Source organism: Capsicum annuum, chromosome 9, assembly GCF_002878395.1.
Source record: "Capsicum annuum cultivar UCD-10X-F1 chromosome 9, UCD10Xv1.1, whole genome shotgun sequence".
Taxonomy (NCBI): Eukaryota; Viridiplantae; Streptophyta; class Magnoliopsida; order Solanales; family Solanaceae; genus Capsicum; species Capsicum annuum.
The window spans coordinates 206,246,524-206,265,176 of NC_061119.1; the positions used below are offsets into that span (position 1 = coordinate 206,246,524).

General features: G+C 32.9%; 3 protein-coding genes across 3 annotated transcripts; 2 read left to right on the plus strand and 1 right to left on the minus strand.

Moving 5' to 3' along the window:
• Positions 1–2,595: 2,595 nt before the first annotated feature.
• On the plus strand, positions 2,596–4,246 carry LOC107841193 (glycine-rich cell wall structural protein 2-like). Its single transcript, XM_047396462.1, has 2 exons — positions 2,596–2,671; positions 3,363–4,246. Exons 1-2 carry the CDS (start codon positions 2,623–2,625, stop codon positions 4,103–4,105), a joined length of 792 nt encoding a protein of 263 aa, XP_047252418.1. The 5' UTR covers positions 2,596–2,622; the 3' UTR covers positions 4,106–4,246.
• A 1,222-nt stretch (positions 4,247–5,468) lies between these two features.
• Positions 5,469–7,280, plus strand: LOC107841969 (chlorophyll a-b binding protein 37, chloroplastic). Its single transcript, XM_016685799.2, has 2 exons — positions 5,469–5,769; positions 6,518–7,280. Exons 1-2 carry the CDS (start codon positions 5,624–5,626, stop codon positions 7,167–7,169), a joined length of 798 nt encoding a protein of 265 aa, XP_016541285.1. The 5' UTR covers positions 5,469–5,623; the 3' UTR covers positions 7,170–7,280.
• Positions 7,281–10,074: 2,794 nt separating this feature from the next.
• On the minus strand, positions 10,075–11,139 carry LOC107841897 (F-box protein At3g07870). The gene has a single exon (XM_016685753.2). It carries the CDS (start codon positions 11,137–11,139, stop codon positions 10,075–10,077), a length of 1,065 nt encoding a protein of 354 aa, XP_016541239.2.
• Between the last annotated feature and the right edge of the window lie 7,514 nt (positions 11,140–18,653).

An 18,653-nucleotide genomic window follows, 5' to 3' on the forward strand; every position in this document is an offset into this window, starting at 1 on the left:
AATTTTGGGTAAAGGTTGGGGGGACTTTTGACCATTTTGTCGTATTTTTTTAATCTTTTTTTCCTGTACATCTTTTTCGTATGATAATATGGTAATCATTATTTTGATGAGGATCATAGAAATATTCTTTAGAATTTCTTCATGTGTAATAATAGTCAAACACAAGTTCATCAAGATGAAGAAGGAAGTTTGATGACGGTGCAAAATTCATCAAAGAGAGAACTAATTTAATTTGATACAATTTTATCAAGATAAAAAAGAAAGTTTAATGATCTTACAAGATCCATCAAGAGAGATTATCAAATTAATTAGTTTGGTAAAGTATAGAAGTTCGAATGATATATATATATATATATATATATATCCTTACCGAGAAAAAGAAGTTCCAGAGGCATCTTCCATTCATATCGATTTTGGTTTTTCCGCTCCATATTTTGATCTACCTCTTTGTCAATCCGGAATTCCCAGCAAATCCTTAACTCCTCTAAAATCACGGAGGAAGCAGCTTATGAAGCAGGCAAGATCAATAATTTATAATAATTAATTAGAGATCACATAATAAAATCACGGAGAAAGCAGCTCATGAGGTAGGCAGGAGAAGCAGGCATGTTGACAGAGAGCTGCCTGTTTCTCCTGCCTTTAGCCTTTTATTAGATAGTAATTTATAATAATTAATTAGAGATCACATAATAAAATCACGGAGAAAGCAGCTCATGAAGCAGGTAGGAGAAGCAGACATATTAACGGAGCGTTGCCTGCTTCTCCTGCCTTTAGCCTCTTATTAGATAGTATATATATATACATACATGTATATGGCTTTTTTTAGTATTTTTAATTAACTATTTTGTTAAATACAAGAAATGTACGACTTTATCATAAAGTTTTATACTACATATGTCATGGGCAATGGAAAATATCTTCAACTTATTACTTTGTTGATAACATAGAACTTATTGGCTAATAGTTTTTTGGCCAATGAGTCATTTTTGGCTTTTTTCTTTACTTTTCTAATCTTTTTTTTGTTCGATTCTCTCTAATTCGGATGTTATATCACTCGATTTTCATACTTAAGCGTCTCAATTAGTAGTTTTTTCTTGAAGTATCAATAATTAAAAATAAATATATATGGCATCATCTCACAACCCAACATTAAAATATGTTTAACCTAATAACAAATTGTTATTATGTCATTCTTTAGATATAAGGGCTCAATTATCAGAAGCGCGTATTTGTTCACTGGTAGCAAATACTAATTAAAACCAAGTGGACTAGAATTAGCTGGAAAAGGAAAGAGAACACAATTCTCTGTTGAGAAGCATACACAATCTCACATCGAAAAAATAGAGGGAACATGTCCAATATTTAAAGTATTACCCAACTCTACTAGTATGAGGCCTTTTGGGAGATGCCCAAAAATAAATCCGTGAGGGCTTGGCCCAAAGCGGACAATATCATACTAGTGCGGAGTTACACGCGGTCCCAACAAGTGGTATCAGAGTCCAGGTTCGGGTGTGTCGGAGTGGTGACTGCGGTTGGTAAGAAGTTCCCGGTGTAACGTTAAAACTGGAGATCTGCAGGTGGTGCCTTGTGTCGAAAGTCTTCCTGGCGAGTGATGGTCAAACGGCGTGTTCTACTAGTTGGTAGTGGCGGTACGGGGAGGTCACAAGTGATGTGGTCTTGGTCTTGGTTTGAGGGGGGATTGTTGAGAAGCAAACACAATGAGAGATGCCCAAAAACAAATCCGTGAGGGCTTGATACAAAGCGGACAATATCATACTAGTGCGGAGTTACACGCAGTCCCAACACTCTCTACCTACATCGCTGGGAGGGTTCGTCTTTCGCCACTTTAACTCTTTGTCTTCATCTTTTATACATACACCTCTATATACATAGTACATACGGTTCCATCCGAAACTTATAGGTGTCGAGGCACCTGCACGAACCTATGTAGATCCGTCCCCGCCTTCAAATTTTAAAAACGATAGAAACCTACTTATGTATCCTTTTTTTAAGGCATTAAAAATATTAAGTTGCAAAAACTAAACACCAGTAAAAAATTCTGCACTACTTAATTTTGCTGATCTTGTGTAATTAATTTATCAGATATACATATACTACATTTGTCCCAATTTATTTTATATTATTCTTTTATTGATTGAAATTTTGAGACTCAAACTTTTAAATTTTGATTGTGAATTCTGACATAAAACTTTAAATAAAATTTATGTGTTTGAAAGTTATGTAAGAAGTATTATAATCACAATAATTAACATTTTAAAATATTTAAAAGATATATAAAGAATTCCAATCTTAAAAAAATTAATTGACTCTCAAAATTTCAATTGCACCTCATGTGAGCGTTATTTTCCTACTTTCAAAAAATAAGTCAAAACGCAGATATAATTTCCTCAAGTAACTCTCTTTTCTCTGTTGATGCATGTTAAACTACATTAACTAATTTTGTAACGTTAATTAATTAATGGTACATTGAACAGTAGTCAGTTACCAATATTCCATTAATACCTTCAGGCTTCAAGGTGCACCTATATATGACCTCCTTCCTATGCAAACTTTCATAATACCTCAAATATTAAATAATTTCAGTAATATTTTATCATTTTCATGGCTACTCCAACATTCAGCCTCACAAAACAAAGACCACGAAAGCAATGTAAGATACATATTCCTCTTGTTTCTTGTGTTAGTAGTAGTTAGTCGGTAACAACCTCTCTACCTTTGTAAGATAGGGATAAAATAAGATCTTATATATCATCTTTATTTGTAAAATCATACCAAGTATGTTGTTATTGTTATTGTAGTTGTTGTTAGTATTAGTTAGTCTTTGAATTTCGTTGGCTTTGTAAAATTCTTGAGAAATTCTTTCAATAACTCATGCAATAATAGAATGGCACACTAGAAAACATGAAATTAGCTACGGGATTTATGGTAATCCCAAGTAATTCATCACGAAAAAGCTCTTTGCTAATTGAATTTTGTTATTATTCGTCGTTGATTCGTAGGTAAATGTGTTTAGCATCATCTTGTTTCCCAAATTTGTTGTTTCCTAACATCCTCTTGATGTGCCATACGATGGATCTAGTACACAGTACTACTGCATATCCACTTCATGACGATGAGTCTTAAATTATATTTAATATAGAACTACATTTTTTTTCAAAAAAATCAAATACGTATGACATTTTTGTGTACCCTTTTAATTTTAATCTTTTAGATAGAATTTCTAGTTTTGCCACTGATTCAAAAAGCCTTAATAATCTTTGATGTCCTTCGTAACATTCTTTGTGGTATAGCATATGGTAGTTAATTTTCTTTAACCAAGAAAATGTTGTTTTTGTGTGCAGTGTTCATAGTAGGTGCAAAGATGACATGCAAGTTGATGCTGCTTGTTGTTTTTGGAGTTCTAGTGCAAACTTGCTCCGCAAGGAAGCTTCTTGGTGATTCAATAGTGCCCAATTTACCTATTATCAAGGGTGGAGTCGACCAAATTTTAGGAGGTCTTGGTGACGGTGGTGGCGGTGGTGGCGGTGGTGGTGGAGGAGGTGGTGGAGGAGGTAGTGATGGTGGATTTGGTGCTGGCTTTGGATTTGGCGAAGGTTATGGATCAGGTGCAAATGATGGACTTGGCAAAATTGTAGGAGGTCTAATTGGCGGCAGCGGCGGTGGGGGTGGCGGAGGGGGTGGTGGTGGTGGTCAGAATGGTGGTAGTGGTTTTGGCATTGGATATGGAGAGGGTCACAGATCCGGTCCAAATGGTGGTGGAAATGGAGGAGGGGGAGGTGGTGGTGGAGGCGGTGGTGGTGGTGATAATGGTGGTAGTGGTTTTGGCATTGGATATGGAGAGGGTCACGGATCCGGTCCAAATGGTGGTGGAAGCGGCGGTGGTGGCGGTGGTGGTGGCGGAGGTGGTGGCGATCAAAATGATGGTAGTGGTTTTGGCTTTGGATATGGCGAGGGTCACGGATCTGGTGCAAATGGTGGTGGCGGAGGAGGAGGGGGTGGCGGTGGAGGTGGTGGTGGTGGTCAAAATGGTGGTAGTGGTTTTGGTTTCGGACAAGGGTCGGGCTATGGTGATGGTGGCAATTGATCCATGTATTTTCTCAAATATTTTTATTAAAGATAATAAGTATAAAGCATGTTTGGTAACGTGCATTTGCTTGAAATAATTTTCAAATAACTATTTTGCGCCTCTATTGGGACTTCCATTTTTTTTTCCTAATATTTAGTGTTATGGCCATTGATTCTTTCTACAAATTTGATTATTATTAACGACATTATGGCATTGTTGAAAGTATGATGTAATTCCACTCTTTGTTTTGATCAATTCAGCCTATAATAACGAATATGTTTTAATCTACGACGATGGTATAATATGGTGATCAAGAAATTCACATGAGGTAGAAGTAACGTTTGCAACGCATGCTTTTTTCAAACTTTATATTTGTAAAATTACACTGACTATATTATTATTGTTGATTAATAACACTTATGAAATTATGTTGAATATGTTGTTATTAAGAAATTCACCATTCAAAGGATTGGATTATGAGTTCAAACTTCTTGTCGAAGAATACATTTTTCTATTGTATCTATGAAGAACCAAATTTTAATTTTAGAAACTCCTTTTTTTTTTTAATTAGACGGTTCTTGTTAGCAAAGAATACATTAAAGAAACATGAATTACCGGCGGACGAATTTTATACCAAAACAATAAAATTCGTCTATTTAGTGATGGACTAACTATATATTATCAAAAAAATTATTAGCTACCAGCTATTTAGTACTCCCTCCGTTTCAAAAAGAATGACCTATTTGACTTGACACAAAATTTAAGAAAATAAATAAGGCTTTTGAATTTTGTGGCCTTAAATTTAAGTTATGCCAAATGTACCAAAATGTTCTTTATTCTTGTAGTCCTAAACATGCCATGTGGAAAATTGAAATTAAAATATTGCCAAAAAAAGAAAGGAATCATTTTTTTAAACGGATTAAAAAAGAAAGTAGGTCATTCCTTTTTAAACAGAGGGAGTAATATTTAGCGATAGAGTTCATTGTTAGCTTCCTTTTAATATTTGGTAGTTAGTATACTTCATACAAAGGGAAATCTTGACGTAATTGGTAAAGTTATTGTCATTTGATTAGAAGGTCACAAGTTCAAATCGTGGAAACAACCTCTGGCCAGAATGCAAGGTAAGACTGTATAATAGACCCTTGTAGTCTGTTCCTTTCTCCAATTCTGCACAAAACGATAGCTTTAGTGCATCAAACTAGCTTTTAGTAGTATACTTCATGCTTATTCAACACGTCAACATGGTCCAGTGTACTAGTTGTATATCAAAAATCTCAGCCAAGAGATAGTCAATAGCCACATGGCAAAGCAAAGGCCTCATTCTTTCACCATACAAAAATCACAAATGAAAATCCAAATCCAAATCCAAAAGAAATAACCAATCAGCTTCTGCTTAGGTGTACATTTTTTATCCTCAAAATCCATTAATTTTCATGTACAAACCTTCATTCCCAAGCTATTTAATATATGGTACATTTCTTCATAGTGCAAAATTAGCAATATCATTACAAAGAAGTAGAAAAAAGAGAGGCTAAAATGGCTACTTCTGCAATTCAACATTCTGCATTTACTGGCCAAACAGCACTTAAGTCACAGAATGAATTTGTTAGGAAAATTGGTAGCTTCGGTGGTGGACGTATCACCATGAGACGTACTGTCAAAAGTGCCCCACAAAGCATTTGGTAATTTCTTAATTTCTTATATTTTTTTTTAGTTACTTAGTCACACATATCGTTAAATTTTAAATGAATTATTCATTGTTCATTATACCTGTTATTATTTCCATTTTAAAGGATATGTTATAATGCAAAATCTTGACATAATCATGCCAAACACTTTGTGACAGAGAAATATAGTACGTATCGATTATATACAAAGATACCCCGGTGCACTACACTTTTGCTAGGGGCAAAATCCAAATAAAGTGTTGGACCACATTCGGTCTATTGTACTTTAAGTACGTCATCTTATATCTTGCATTTCTACGGGCGATAATTTTCATGTGCAGTACACCAAAAATGATCTTTAGCGGCAATTAATTAATTGCCACTAAATATGTTTTTTTAGAGGCATTTACTAGTGACAATTACATTTTAGCGCTCTTTGTAAATGTCCGTAAAGCCTATAGTGACATTGGATCCAATGGCAATTAGCTAATGCTGGTAGAAGCTTTAGCAATGTTTTTTAAAGTGCATATATATTGCCGCTAAAGGCTATTTTTGTTGAAGTGTATCACAAATTCTTGACGTCCTGATCACGTGATGACACGACAAGTGATTTTATTTTTGCGTCAAGATTCACATTTCATGTCAATTGTTTAGATGCACTAAAAATCAACAAGATATTCAACGAGAAAGAAAATTGTATACTGGTAAATGAAGAGATTGATGACATATAGGTGTAACTAAAAATTGTTGCTTGATGAAATAGGTATGGAGAAGACAGGCCAAAGTACTTGGGACCATTCTCTGAGCAAACACCATCATACTTGACTGGTGAGTTCCCTGGTGACTACGGCTGGGACACTGCTGGACTCTCAGCCGATCCTGAGACATTCGCTAGGAACCGTGAGCTTGAGGTGATCCACTGTCGATGGGCCATGCTTGGTGCTTTGGGCTGTGTCTTCCCTGAAATCTTGTCCAAGAATGGTGTCACATTCGGTGAGGCGGTTTGGTTCAAGGCTGGATCTCAAATTTTCTCAGAAGGCGGTCTTGACTACCTTGGTAACCCAAACCTTATCCATGCACAGAGTATTCTTGCTATTTGGGCAGCCCAAGTTGTGCTCATGGGCTTGGTTGAAGGATACAGAGTTGGTGGAGGGCCATTTGGTGAAGGCCTTGACAAGATCTACCCAGGAGGTGCCTTTGACCCACTCGGCCTGGCTGATGATCCCGAGGCATTTGCTGAGCTGAAGGTCAAGGAAATCAAGAACGGGCGATTGGCCATGTTTTCAATGTTTGGTTTCTTTGTTCAAGCTATTGTTACCGGAAAGGGTCCAATTGAGAACCTTTTCGACCATGTGGCTGATCCAGTCGCCAACAATGCTTGGGCTTACGCTACAAACTTTGTACCCGGAAAATGAATTTAGTACTCGCTAATCTATAAAAATTGTGGGACTACTGCATGGTTTTATGTACTATATATGAACTTGTTAGTAATATATATGCAAAAGCAAATATTACATATTCTTCAATTCAGTCTCTCTATCGTTAACCACTCGAATTTATTATATGAACAAGTTTTAGTTTTATGCACTCTCCGTATGAAGAGTATATACTTCATGTCACTTATGAGGTATTTACACGTAAATCTGCTTTAATAAACATTGCTTGGAAAATAGTAAAAACGGTAACTAACTTGCTACAACAGGTTAAACTACACTTATGATGCATGTATATAACTTAGATTCAAATCACGTGTCTACTACAGATGAAGAGAAGTATCAACCTCGGAATTGTCATATTTACATTTAGATTTCAACGCCCGCCATGAAAGTTGAGTCTCTCTTACTTGGTAGCCATTGTGCTTGCTGTTCAAACTGAGGTCAAGAAAGAGCTTATCTTGATCAGATTCCAGTATTTCTGATCGAAAACTTACTTCATGTGTGAATTCTGGCTTGACAGGGTCATGATTCGTCGCTGGTGTCATCACTTGAGGCTGTGAGAACAATATTTTTGACCTGTTTTCTCTCAGCTCTTTTGCTTTTTCCAATTGTCTGAATCTTTCTTGCAGCAGTGCAATAGAAGGACCTGCAATAGTAGGATCAGTACTATTCTGCCTTCCCATGAAGGAGTAAGAGTTCTCTTTAGGGGAGGAATTGAAGCAAAGAAATTAGTTCATGCCACGACAATCTATATGGAAGGGCAGTTTCTTTAATGCATTGCTTTTGAGAACGAAGTAGAAGAGAGATCTTTTTGATCGCTTAGCTCTACTATTTTGCGCAACTCTAGAATGTGAGCACTATAGAAGAGTTTGCTTGTTATGAGGGCTTAAAATGTGCATACATAGGGAAAAAAATGGCTGGTTTTTGACATTTTTATTTATTGAAATTTCAACCATGATGTAGAAAGAGAGCCGAATGGGCGACTAAGGAACAAAGTCCAAAAAAGAGATGTTAGAATGCATATGTTAAAGGTGACTAATTTGGTGCAGAGAAAGCAGTTTGACTTTTTTTGCAGAGGGAAATGGTAAGGAGAAGTGTCCAAATGGAGGAGGTTAGCATTTGGAAGGTTGTGTTTGTAGGATTGATGGGTTTGGTATGTTATGTCGGCTAAGTTTCTTTGTTGGCTTTTCTTATATTGATAGTGTAAATAATTTTTACACTAACGATGTTATATTAGTAACCGGGATGTTTCTTTACTTATTTGTTAAAGAAGCACACGAAATTGACAAAGATTTTAAGCCACTTAACATCACTTCGGGAGGGCTCAGAGAATACTGAGACATTTGAGGTCTCTTGATATATCTACAATGAAGGCAACACAATGTGGTGGACGTATTGATGAATATACCTATAATAACTACGCCTCAATCTCAAACAAGTTGCAGTTGGCTATATGAATATTCATTGATTGTGTTTCTCAACCAATGATCCTACCTAATCAGGTGGACATTTGGATGAATAGTGATCAAAATTTGGGCTCTATGGACTTGCTAATGTTGATGTGTACAATTTGACTTTGTCAATTAGTTTTTAAATGTAAGGATTTTACTATAGCTTTATCTGCATATTGGTTGCCTAATAATTGAGATATAAAACATAAATTGGGTAGGTCCTTTTCCACATAACAGAAGAGGAGAAAAAACTCTTCAAAATCCAAAAGTAATTTGATTAATGGTGTAGTTTAATATTGTGAATAGTGGTTCATGGGAAATAATCAGATTTCAAATTTGTGTCAATGAAGGGAGTTAATAGACACATATCTGTCAGCTGTATCTAAACAAAAGTTTGTGTGATGTTTAGGAGATAGATGATTATTTGAAACGATGTACACATGAAGAGTGTCTGAGATACACATGAAGTTTGTTGTTTGTTCGAGAGAGTGTTTTTTGTTTGTTTGTTTGGGTGTTTGGTTTGTCCAGAATAATCAACTTATGACATAAAAGGCAAACTTATACAGAGAGAGTATTATAAGTTGTGTCAAATGTTATATTTTTCCACTAAAAGTATTCGTATAGGCGATGGACTAAACTTAGTTGTTATTAGGTTCAGATCATTCTTAGTTTCTTGATAGATCGTATGGCCTGTACGGTATGTGTGAGATTTAGAGAATCCCCACTTCTCCAGAAACATGCCCAAAATTGCGCAGAAACAAATTATATGGATAATTCATAGAGTTGACTCCAACTAGTTAGGGACTGAAAAACAACGTTTTTTCGTTGTTTTAGAATTACTTCCCTCGATTAATCAGTAGAACCATTGAAAGTGATTATCATAGCTTATATGCTTGTGAATGCACCAGGGAACAATAATAGACATAAGTTACTATTTCTCAGACAAATTCAGTTGCTAATCCAATGAAAACAATCTCTCTTATGAAAACAAGGGGAAAAAAAGGACAATGAAAACAAGGAAAAAGGACAAAAAAAATCTTTTTTAAAAAAAATGTATTCCTTTGAATTTTGATAACATACAAACTGTCAACAAAGATGTCTATATCAACAAAAGATGGTGATATAATGCACACCTAACCATTTATCTAATGACCTATAGTTTGATGTAATAAGCCACAATATACAAAACAAAAGAAGATTCTATTTCATAAATGTTCAAGATTGAAACACAAAACAATAAGGTACTAAGAATGGAAAACAAAATGAAATTGTATTAAGAGGAGGCAGAACTAATATATGTTTAAACATATATGACTAAGCTTAGCATAAGAAGGTATCCTATACCACCAAGGGTTGTGGAGGGATGAATACGATTACTCCATTCTTATGAAAAAAAAAAATCGTAGTTGGGACCAAATGTGGGATATCATGATCTAATTTTGTCGAGGATCTTCAGGTGGGATATCAATCCAATTAAGACAACCAACATGAACAAATGATTGAAACAAACTAGGCATCCCTTGAAACCTTAATGTCCTAAACGCACAATTTTTTGGATCATATGAAACAAGATTTCCACCTTTGTACTCCAACAACAACTCTCCATTCTTCAACAAGCATAAAACTTTCACCAATGGTTGCATATGTTGTGTGACAGAATCTGGATTTGGTGTATAAGCTCCAATTTTAAACTCCTTCATCCAAGATTCTTTCACATTATATTCTCTCATTACCCAAATTTCGAATCCTCCGCCTTTATAGTGAGGCAAAGTTACAGCAGCAGCAAGACAATCTCCAAGAACTGCTAAATGACACTGAACAATTCTTGGCTTAACATCAAAATCAATTTTTGGTACTTCACCAAATACCTCATCAGCCAAATCAAACGAAACAATAAGCCTATCACGACGTCCATGATACTTACCAAATCGAGTCAACCAATGCATCTTCCCGTTCAACATAATTCCTTGAGAATTTAGATCAAAACGATAAACAACTTCTCCAATGCTCCTCCATCTATTGCTAGTACCAAGACTAAGTACTTGAACATCTGATTTACCAAAGAAAGGAACTCGAAACCTACGATAAACCCCAGGTTCATTATAATATATGTTGGCATAGTTTATGATCTTGATCACCTTGTACTCATTGGTAACATGACTAAAACCAAAACCGAAAACCAATTTTTGCACCTCGAATTCGACTGATCTAGGGAGCTGTTTGTAGTCCCTTGTAAAAGGATTATACACATAAAGTGCATCACTAAACAAAGAATCACATATGCATAATAGCCCTTGACATGAACCAACAACTTTAAATTCAGGCACAAAGTTGACAAAAGGTATCCTGATTTTCCTCACTACTTCTCTACCATGATCTGAAAATTCAAGAAAGCTAAGCTGATTCCTTAAAGGGCAATCCGCGTGTATAATAATGCAAGGATCGGTCTCTACTACGCGAGATATGTGCATATTCACAAGGTCTTTGTCATGTAACATGTTGTAAAATGACTTGCAAACAAATTTGAATTGGACTAAAGATGATATGGGAAGTCTTGAAGCTATGTCAAAGACAATTTCTTGAGGTAGGGAATTAAATCCATATATGGGAGGGGTTTGATTAGATTGAAATTTGTGTTTCTTGATTTGTCTATCCATAAAACTGAGAAATTTGACACACAAAGATAAGTAGAAATGAATTTGGAAATGGAGGAAAGTAAATGTTTGAGAAAAGAACTATAGTAGGTGTTGAATTTTATGGACTCGCGTTCCCTCCATTTCATTTTATTTGATCATTTTACTAAAAATAATTGTCTTTATTTGTTCAAGTATATAAAATAGTAACAATCAAATTTAGATTTTCAAAGTATAACTAAGGTTAGATTGGTAAAATAAATCTCAAATAATTTCTTTAAGAATATTAAGTCAATATGAGTCAATTAAAATGAAACGAAAGAGTGCTACTATACACCTTGTTAGGGAAACAAAGTCATATAGCATATTCTTTTGGACAGCTAACGCATATTCGCGCTGACGTTTTACTTTCGTCCCGTAAACCACTTTTAAAACACAATTTTGGTTTTTAAACCATTACGGTAGATTAGTTTGGGTATTTTGACTAATTTCAAGTGATATCTATCACTTTTCATCAATAACAATAACAGTCACTTAGTAACTTAATCCGTCCCATATTATACCGGTCATCTAATACTAATAACAAGTATCACCTGATATTATCTGGGCTAGAATATTTAGGAAGAATTATCTATTGTTTTTATTGCTAGAATTTGAACTTGAGGCCTTGTGGTTCTCAATTATCTAGTAAGCACGCCCTTAAATAAGAGTTTTACTCCCTGCTTCATTTTTATTGGCTTGATACATCTGTTAATAAAACTTTAATTAGATATGTATTTTATTAAACTACACTTATTAGTAATGTTTTAAAATTTTAAATTTTATAGTTCGTTTTTCAAGTTTATTTTTCTCCAAAAATGCTTATTTTAAAACAATTGAGGTGTTTGACCAAATTTTTGAGAGAAAATAAGTGTTTCTCGGGAATAGCAGAAGCTGTTTTTCATAATTTAAAAAAAATAATTTCTTCTCAAAATTACTTTTGAGAAAAATACACTTAAAAATATTTTTAAAAGTTTGGTCAAACACTAATTACTAAAAGTGCTTTTTAAAAGTTTTTAAAAATAAATTATTGATCAAAACACAAATTGTTTCTCACTAAAAGTGTTTTTTCGAAAATCACCTTTTTTAAAAAAAAAAAAAACTTCTCTAAATAAGCTAATTTTATAAGTTTCACCAAACAGGCTATTACTACTACTAATTTATGTGTCTATGAAGGCTGTGCACGGGAGGTTTTACCCAGTGCGCACATCCGAAGGGTGTAGCGACTGCAGGTTTTTCTGAAATTTTCAAAAAAAAAGTTTGTATAAATAAGAAATAATAAAACTCTCTTGATTCGTTACAATGGACAAGTAAATTGAAACGTCTATTTCTAACGTAGGGGTATTTTTAACCTTTTAAAATCTCATAGTTTAAGTATCAAACTCAAAGATGAAACTAGAAGATTACTTACGGAGTCGATCTACTAAATATATACTAAAATATAATTTTTAAAATTTGATATTATTATTCTATAAGTTAAAACGAATAAAGTTAAAATCTTGATTTCGTGAATATAAGTAGCAGAAAAGATATTATTCTGTCGGATTTTAATGTATTTCACTTTAAAATTCTTTATAAACACTAAGAATTTTTAATTTTAATGTATTTCACTTTAAAATTCTTTATAAACACTAAGAATTTTTAAGCCAACATAGATAAAATCAAGAATTTGGCATAAACCATTGGAATTTTGCGTTGTCTTAACACGGCCTCATAATTTATTAAGTATTTTTTAGAGATAAAAGACAGTTATATCTTAAATTATATCTAAAGTTGTAATGACATATTTAAATTTTATGGTAATTTTATTATCTTTCTAGATTTATTTTTTAATATTTTTGTGCTTCTTTTGTTCTGACATGACAATTGACATGATTTGTGTTGTCATGTCCGCACAAAAAGAATACAAAAATATTCTGTTAATTGAAAATCACATTAGCAAAAAAGAACACAAAAATATATTAAAAAATGAGTTAAAGTTTAAATGTGTCATAACAACTTAAACTATAATTTAAGGGGATACATGCGTCTTATCTCATTTTATTATAATATAGAAGAGTTACTTTCAACATGGTTGTTTGTTGGTATTAAAATTAAATATAGGGGTATTAATGTATTTAAAAAGAATTGTAGCATCAACTTGATTGTCTTTTGTGATTGTTATTTGGACCACATTAAAAGGGGTAAATCTCAAGAATAGACCTAAATTGAGTATCTTTCAAATTTTAGCCCCAAATAAAAAAGTTCTCTTAAAATAATCTTTACCTATTAATTAATATTTTTTTAACGAAATTGTCCCTGATCAATAGAGTAAATTACATAAATGATCTTCATAATGGATAACAACTCCATATTTATATCTTTTAATTTTTAATTTTTCTCTTTTTAATTTTACTTTAATTTTTATTTTTTATTTTCTCTTTTTATTTTTAATTTTTCTTAAACCTTACTTTTTTCCCTTTTTCCTTTCAACTTCATTTTTTTTCTTTTTTCTTTTACTTTGATTTTTTATTTTTTGTTTCCTCTTTTGTTGTTCTTTTTAATTTTTTTAAACCTTACTTTTCTTTCTTTACATCTCTCAACATCTACTTTTATAAAAATAAACTTTTTTTTATTTTTCTTTGATTTTTATTTTTGTTTTTCTTTTTTTCTTTTTAGTTTTTTGTCGACTTTATTTTTATTTAATTTTTCTTTTTATCTTTATCAACCTTTATTTTTTCCCCATTCTTTCTCAACTTCTACATTTTCTTAGTTCAAATGAAAACGAATCATTTTCGAAATAAATTTCATCTTTTGTCACTTAATAATAAAAATTCTTTTAAACTTTAAAATCAATTCTTTTTTGGTTAAAAAAGGGGTGTGACAACTCTAACTCAGAGTCGTCACTTGACATAAATCAAATGTGTCAAGTCACCTTTGAAAATTCTTTTTCAAAATAATTTTGACTCTTCTAAACTGGTTTGTGAACAGAGATTTCCGTTAAGGAATTATGTTAACCGAGGAAAAGGTGTTAGGCACCCCTCGATCCCGTGGTTCGACCATGGTCGCTTGGTGGAGCATATCAACTAATTTGACACTATGAATGTATAAACCACATAAAACACACAAAACAATCAATCAAACAAACAAAACAAAACAAAATAAGTCCAAAAATATAGTGTCTAATTCAATTTATTCCAAATTGAGAATAAAAAAAATGATGAATTAAAACCTAAACTATTCTAACTATCCTAGCTATGCTTTACCCGATGCCTCGAGCCTTGATCACGAGCCTCCTTTGCATACATGATACTTCGGGGCATTCTCCGGTGAATAAGTACAATGTAACGTCGGGGCATTTCCTGGTAAATGAATACAATTTAAAGTATTATACGATAAAGTGGAAAGAACCATTCACACACATATTCAAACATTCAACAAAACACTATTCCTAACTTTCGCCTATCCGACCTAGTATTTGCCTACTAGTTTTGAGCTAAAATATGATACTATCAGATTTAGCAAATTCGACGCCTATTTTTGCATCAAACAAACATCAATTAATCAATACAAGATAATCACATTCATTTTTATCCGTTTTTAATTCTCACCCCCAAATCCATTCTCGACATGATTAAACCAATTCAATACACAATCCATCAATCAAGTAAATCAACAACGCAACAACACAAGCAATTACCCATCACCAACGGAGATTAAATCAACAAACAAATTTCAATCCGATGCACCAAATATAATAAGCGGTGAAATAAAAAGACAAAAAAATAGAATTGGACCTTGATTTGAAGCTTTCGAAATTTGATGTATTATTCGAATGAGGAGATGAAAACCGCGAGTGGAACCTCAACCAACGAATTCGCAACTCGAACAAATAACAATGACCAAACCGAGCCTATCTCGAGTTTCCCTATGAGAATCAATGAATGCCGTCAATTCAAACCCAACTCGTAACGCCGTCACTAATTTTGGTCGCTAGTTCGGTGCTTTCCGATTTTGATGGTTTTGGAATTAATGAAGTTTTCCGAAGGTTTGACCGGAGTTATCAGCTGGAGTTACTGTTTGCTGTTGTTTTTCGGTCACAAGAAGTCACAAATTCGAATCCTTATTGTCAATTTTGTTGCTAAAAATAATAAAACAAAAAGTTTGCAAAGGTAACGCAATTACGGGAATCAAACCTGGATCACTTTTGTGAGAAACGGAAGCTAGAGCCACTGCACCCAACGTGCAATAGCGTTCAACTAGGTGCACATATGGTTATAAATAAATATCTATAGGTATATACATATGCATATGTAGAACTTTTTTTGAACTTTACGGGTGCACATGCACCCCCACCCTAACACGTAGGTCTGTCCCTGATATGAGTATTGTTGCTTCCCCTTTTTTTGTGACTCTGTGTATATATTTTTTCCTGAGTGATATGAGTGTGTGTGCATTTTGTGAGGGGTGATGGTGTGTGTAAAAAAAATGTGTAATTCTGTTATGAGGAAAAAAAAGAATCAATGTGACTTGGGGTGGGGTCTAGGAGGTATGTGGGTAGGGATAGTGTATGGGGTAGTGATGTGCCAAAATTTGGTAGGGAGAGGTTATTAGTTTGTTTAAATTGGGATTATGTGGAAATTTAGGGATAAAATTTGTTTAGAATTAGTTATTATTTTGTCATTTTGTGGGAAAATTATGGAATGGGGTTGGGATGTCTGGTAAGACCGAGTAAATAATAAAAATAATTTTTGAAGGGATAAAACTACGTGTCTACAGGATGTTTTATAGCTCTTGCTTTAGAGGTAAAACTTAGCCCAAAGACTTTTAAACATTAAGTTACGCTCCACGAACAAGATTTGACCCCACCATTTTGTGTCTTGATTTATGAAATGTTTTATAAATCAAGGACTTTTAAACAACAAGTTATGCCCTATGGGTAAGAGTTGACACTATCACATTATGTCTTATTTTATGAAATGCTCTATAACTCTTGCATTAGAGGCTCGAATTAGTCCAAGGACTTTCAAACAACAAGTTACGCCCCATGTGCTAGAGTTGATACTACCACATCGTGTCTTGATTTATGAGATATTCTATAACTTTTGCCTTAGAGGCAAGACTTAGTCGACAAGTTATGCCTCGTGGACAAGAATTGACACTATCATATTATGTCTTAATTTATGTGATGTTCTATTAGTCTTGCCTCTAAGACAAAACTTAGCCTAAAAACCTCCCAAAAGAACAAGTTATGCCCAATGAACAAGTGTTGACACTACCACATTGTTTTTTGATTTATGAGACGTTCTATAACTCTTGTGTTAGAAGCAAGACTTAACTCCAAGCTTTTCAAACAACAAGTTATGCTCCACAAACAAGACTTGATACTACCACATTGTGCCTTGATTTATGAGTTGTTCTATAATTTTTGTCTTAGAGGCAAAACTTATCCCAGAGAACTTTCTAACAATAATTCATGCTCTTAAATTTGTTTTGATGTCAAAAAAAAATTCTCTTTACGGATTATCCAATTTTTTATTTATTAGCAAAATATAATAGAAGTTGAGAAAAAAAAACGATCAAAAAAATACAGAAACAAAAAAATATTGAGAAAAAAAAAGGAAAGAAAAAATAAAGATTAAGCAAAAAAGTGATGAATTAAAAAAGATTGAGAAAAATAAAAATGAGTGGAAAAATAAAAATAAAGTTTGAGAAAAATGAGAGGAAAAAAGAAAAATGATAAAAACCAAGAATAAAAAAAATATAAATGTTGAAACAAATGAATTAGAAAAAATAGATAATGTTTGAGAAAAAACAAAAAAGAGAAAAAATAAAGGTTGAGACAAATAATTAAAATATGAAAATAAAATTAAAAAAAAAAGTGAAAATAATAAAAATAAATATGCAGGTCTGTAATTACACATAAAAATATGAGCTTTCTTTTAAATATTTGCCCTAAATACTATAGCACGTGGGCCTTATCTTACAGTCCATTTACAATTGTCAACACGTGGCCCTTTCATCTATTTCTCATTTGATTTTTTCATTTAATCTTTCATGTATTCTCATTTTCGTTTCCCAATTTGATTGGTGCATTATTTTTATTAGGATTATAAAATTCTTTAAATGTAATATATTTAAGTAAGTTACTAAGATAATAATTCATAATATTTAATAAATTTTATTCTGTATTCAAATTTTATATTAAAAAATATTTCTTTTAACTTTTCTTATTTTAATAAATTCAGAAAGATTTATTATTTTTTCTAATATTATTTTTATCATTAAATAAATGAAATACTAAAATCAAATTTAAGTTTTAAAGTATACTTAATAAAGTTAATTTAGTAAAATAAAATTCTAATAAATATTTTCTTAAAATGTCAAGTCAATATATATCGAATTTAAAGGAACGGAAGAAAAACACCTAATAAGATTTTACTTTTGCAAGAAATAAACGTAATTCATTATTTTTATTTATTTTTTATTAAAGGGTATTGCATTCAAAATTTAAAATAATCCAACAACAATCCGGGTTTAGTACAAAAGAGATCAGCAATTCCTCTGGGGAATGATCTAAGTTAGTTTTAATCCTTCTAACAAAATAAGTTCCTGCAATGTTTGCCCATACAGCATTCCGGACACACATGGGTGGAACTTCAAAAAGAATGGTTCCCTGTTGGATATCTGAGTTCGCCCCCCGCTTAGCCATAGCATCCGTCACTCCGTTTTGTTCCCTATAGCAATTTACCACCTGTGGGTTGCCTGACGTAATTCATTATTATTGTATATACAAAATACATTATCAATTATTTAATTAAGCATACTACTCCTATGAATCGCTTTGAAGTTGCAATTTTAAGTGTTAATTACCTATAGGCTTGTACTCATTTTTATCACCTCAAATTCAAAGCACGCATAATTAACAATTTATAAAAACTAAAATTATATCAGTGTCAGTTAAATTAAAATAGAACAAACAACATTATAAATCACAATAATTAATAACATAAATTATTTTAACAATTAGTTATCTAAATTCTATTTGTATCACATAAATTAAGATAAAGAATAACATAAATGTCACACCCCTTTTTAAACGTACTCCAAAGAAATGTATATTTTAAAGTTCGAAAGGGCTTTATTATTTAAGTGACAAGAAATGAAAATTTGTTTTGGAAAAGGATTATTTGCATTTTTTATTCAGAGTCGCCACTTGGCATAATCCGGTGTGCCAAGTCACCTTTGGAAATTTGACTCTTAAACTGGTTTGCGAACAAAGATTCCGGCTAAGGAATTCTGTTGACTGAGGGGAAGGTGTTAGGCACCCCTCGATCCCGTGGTTCGACCACGGTCGCTCT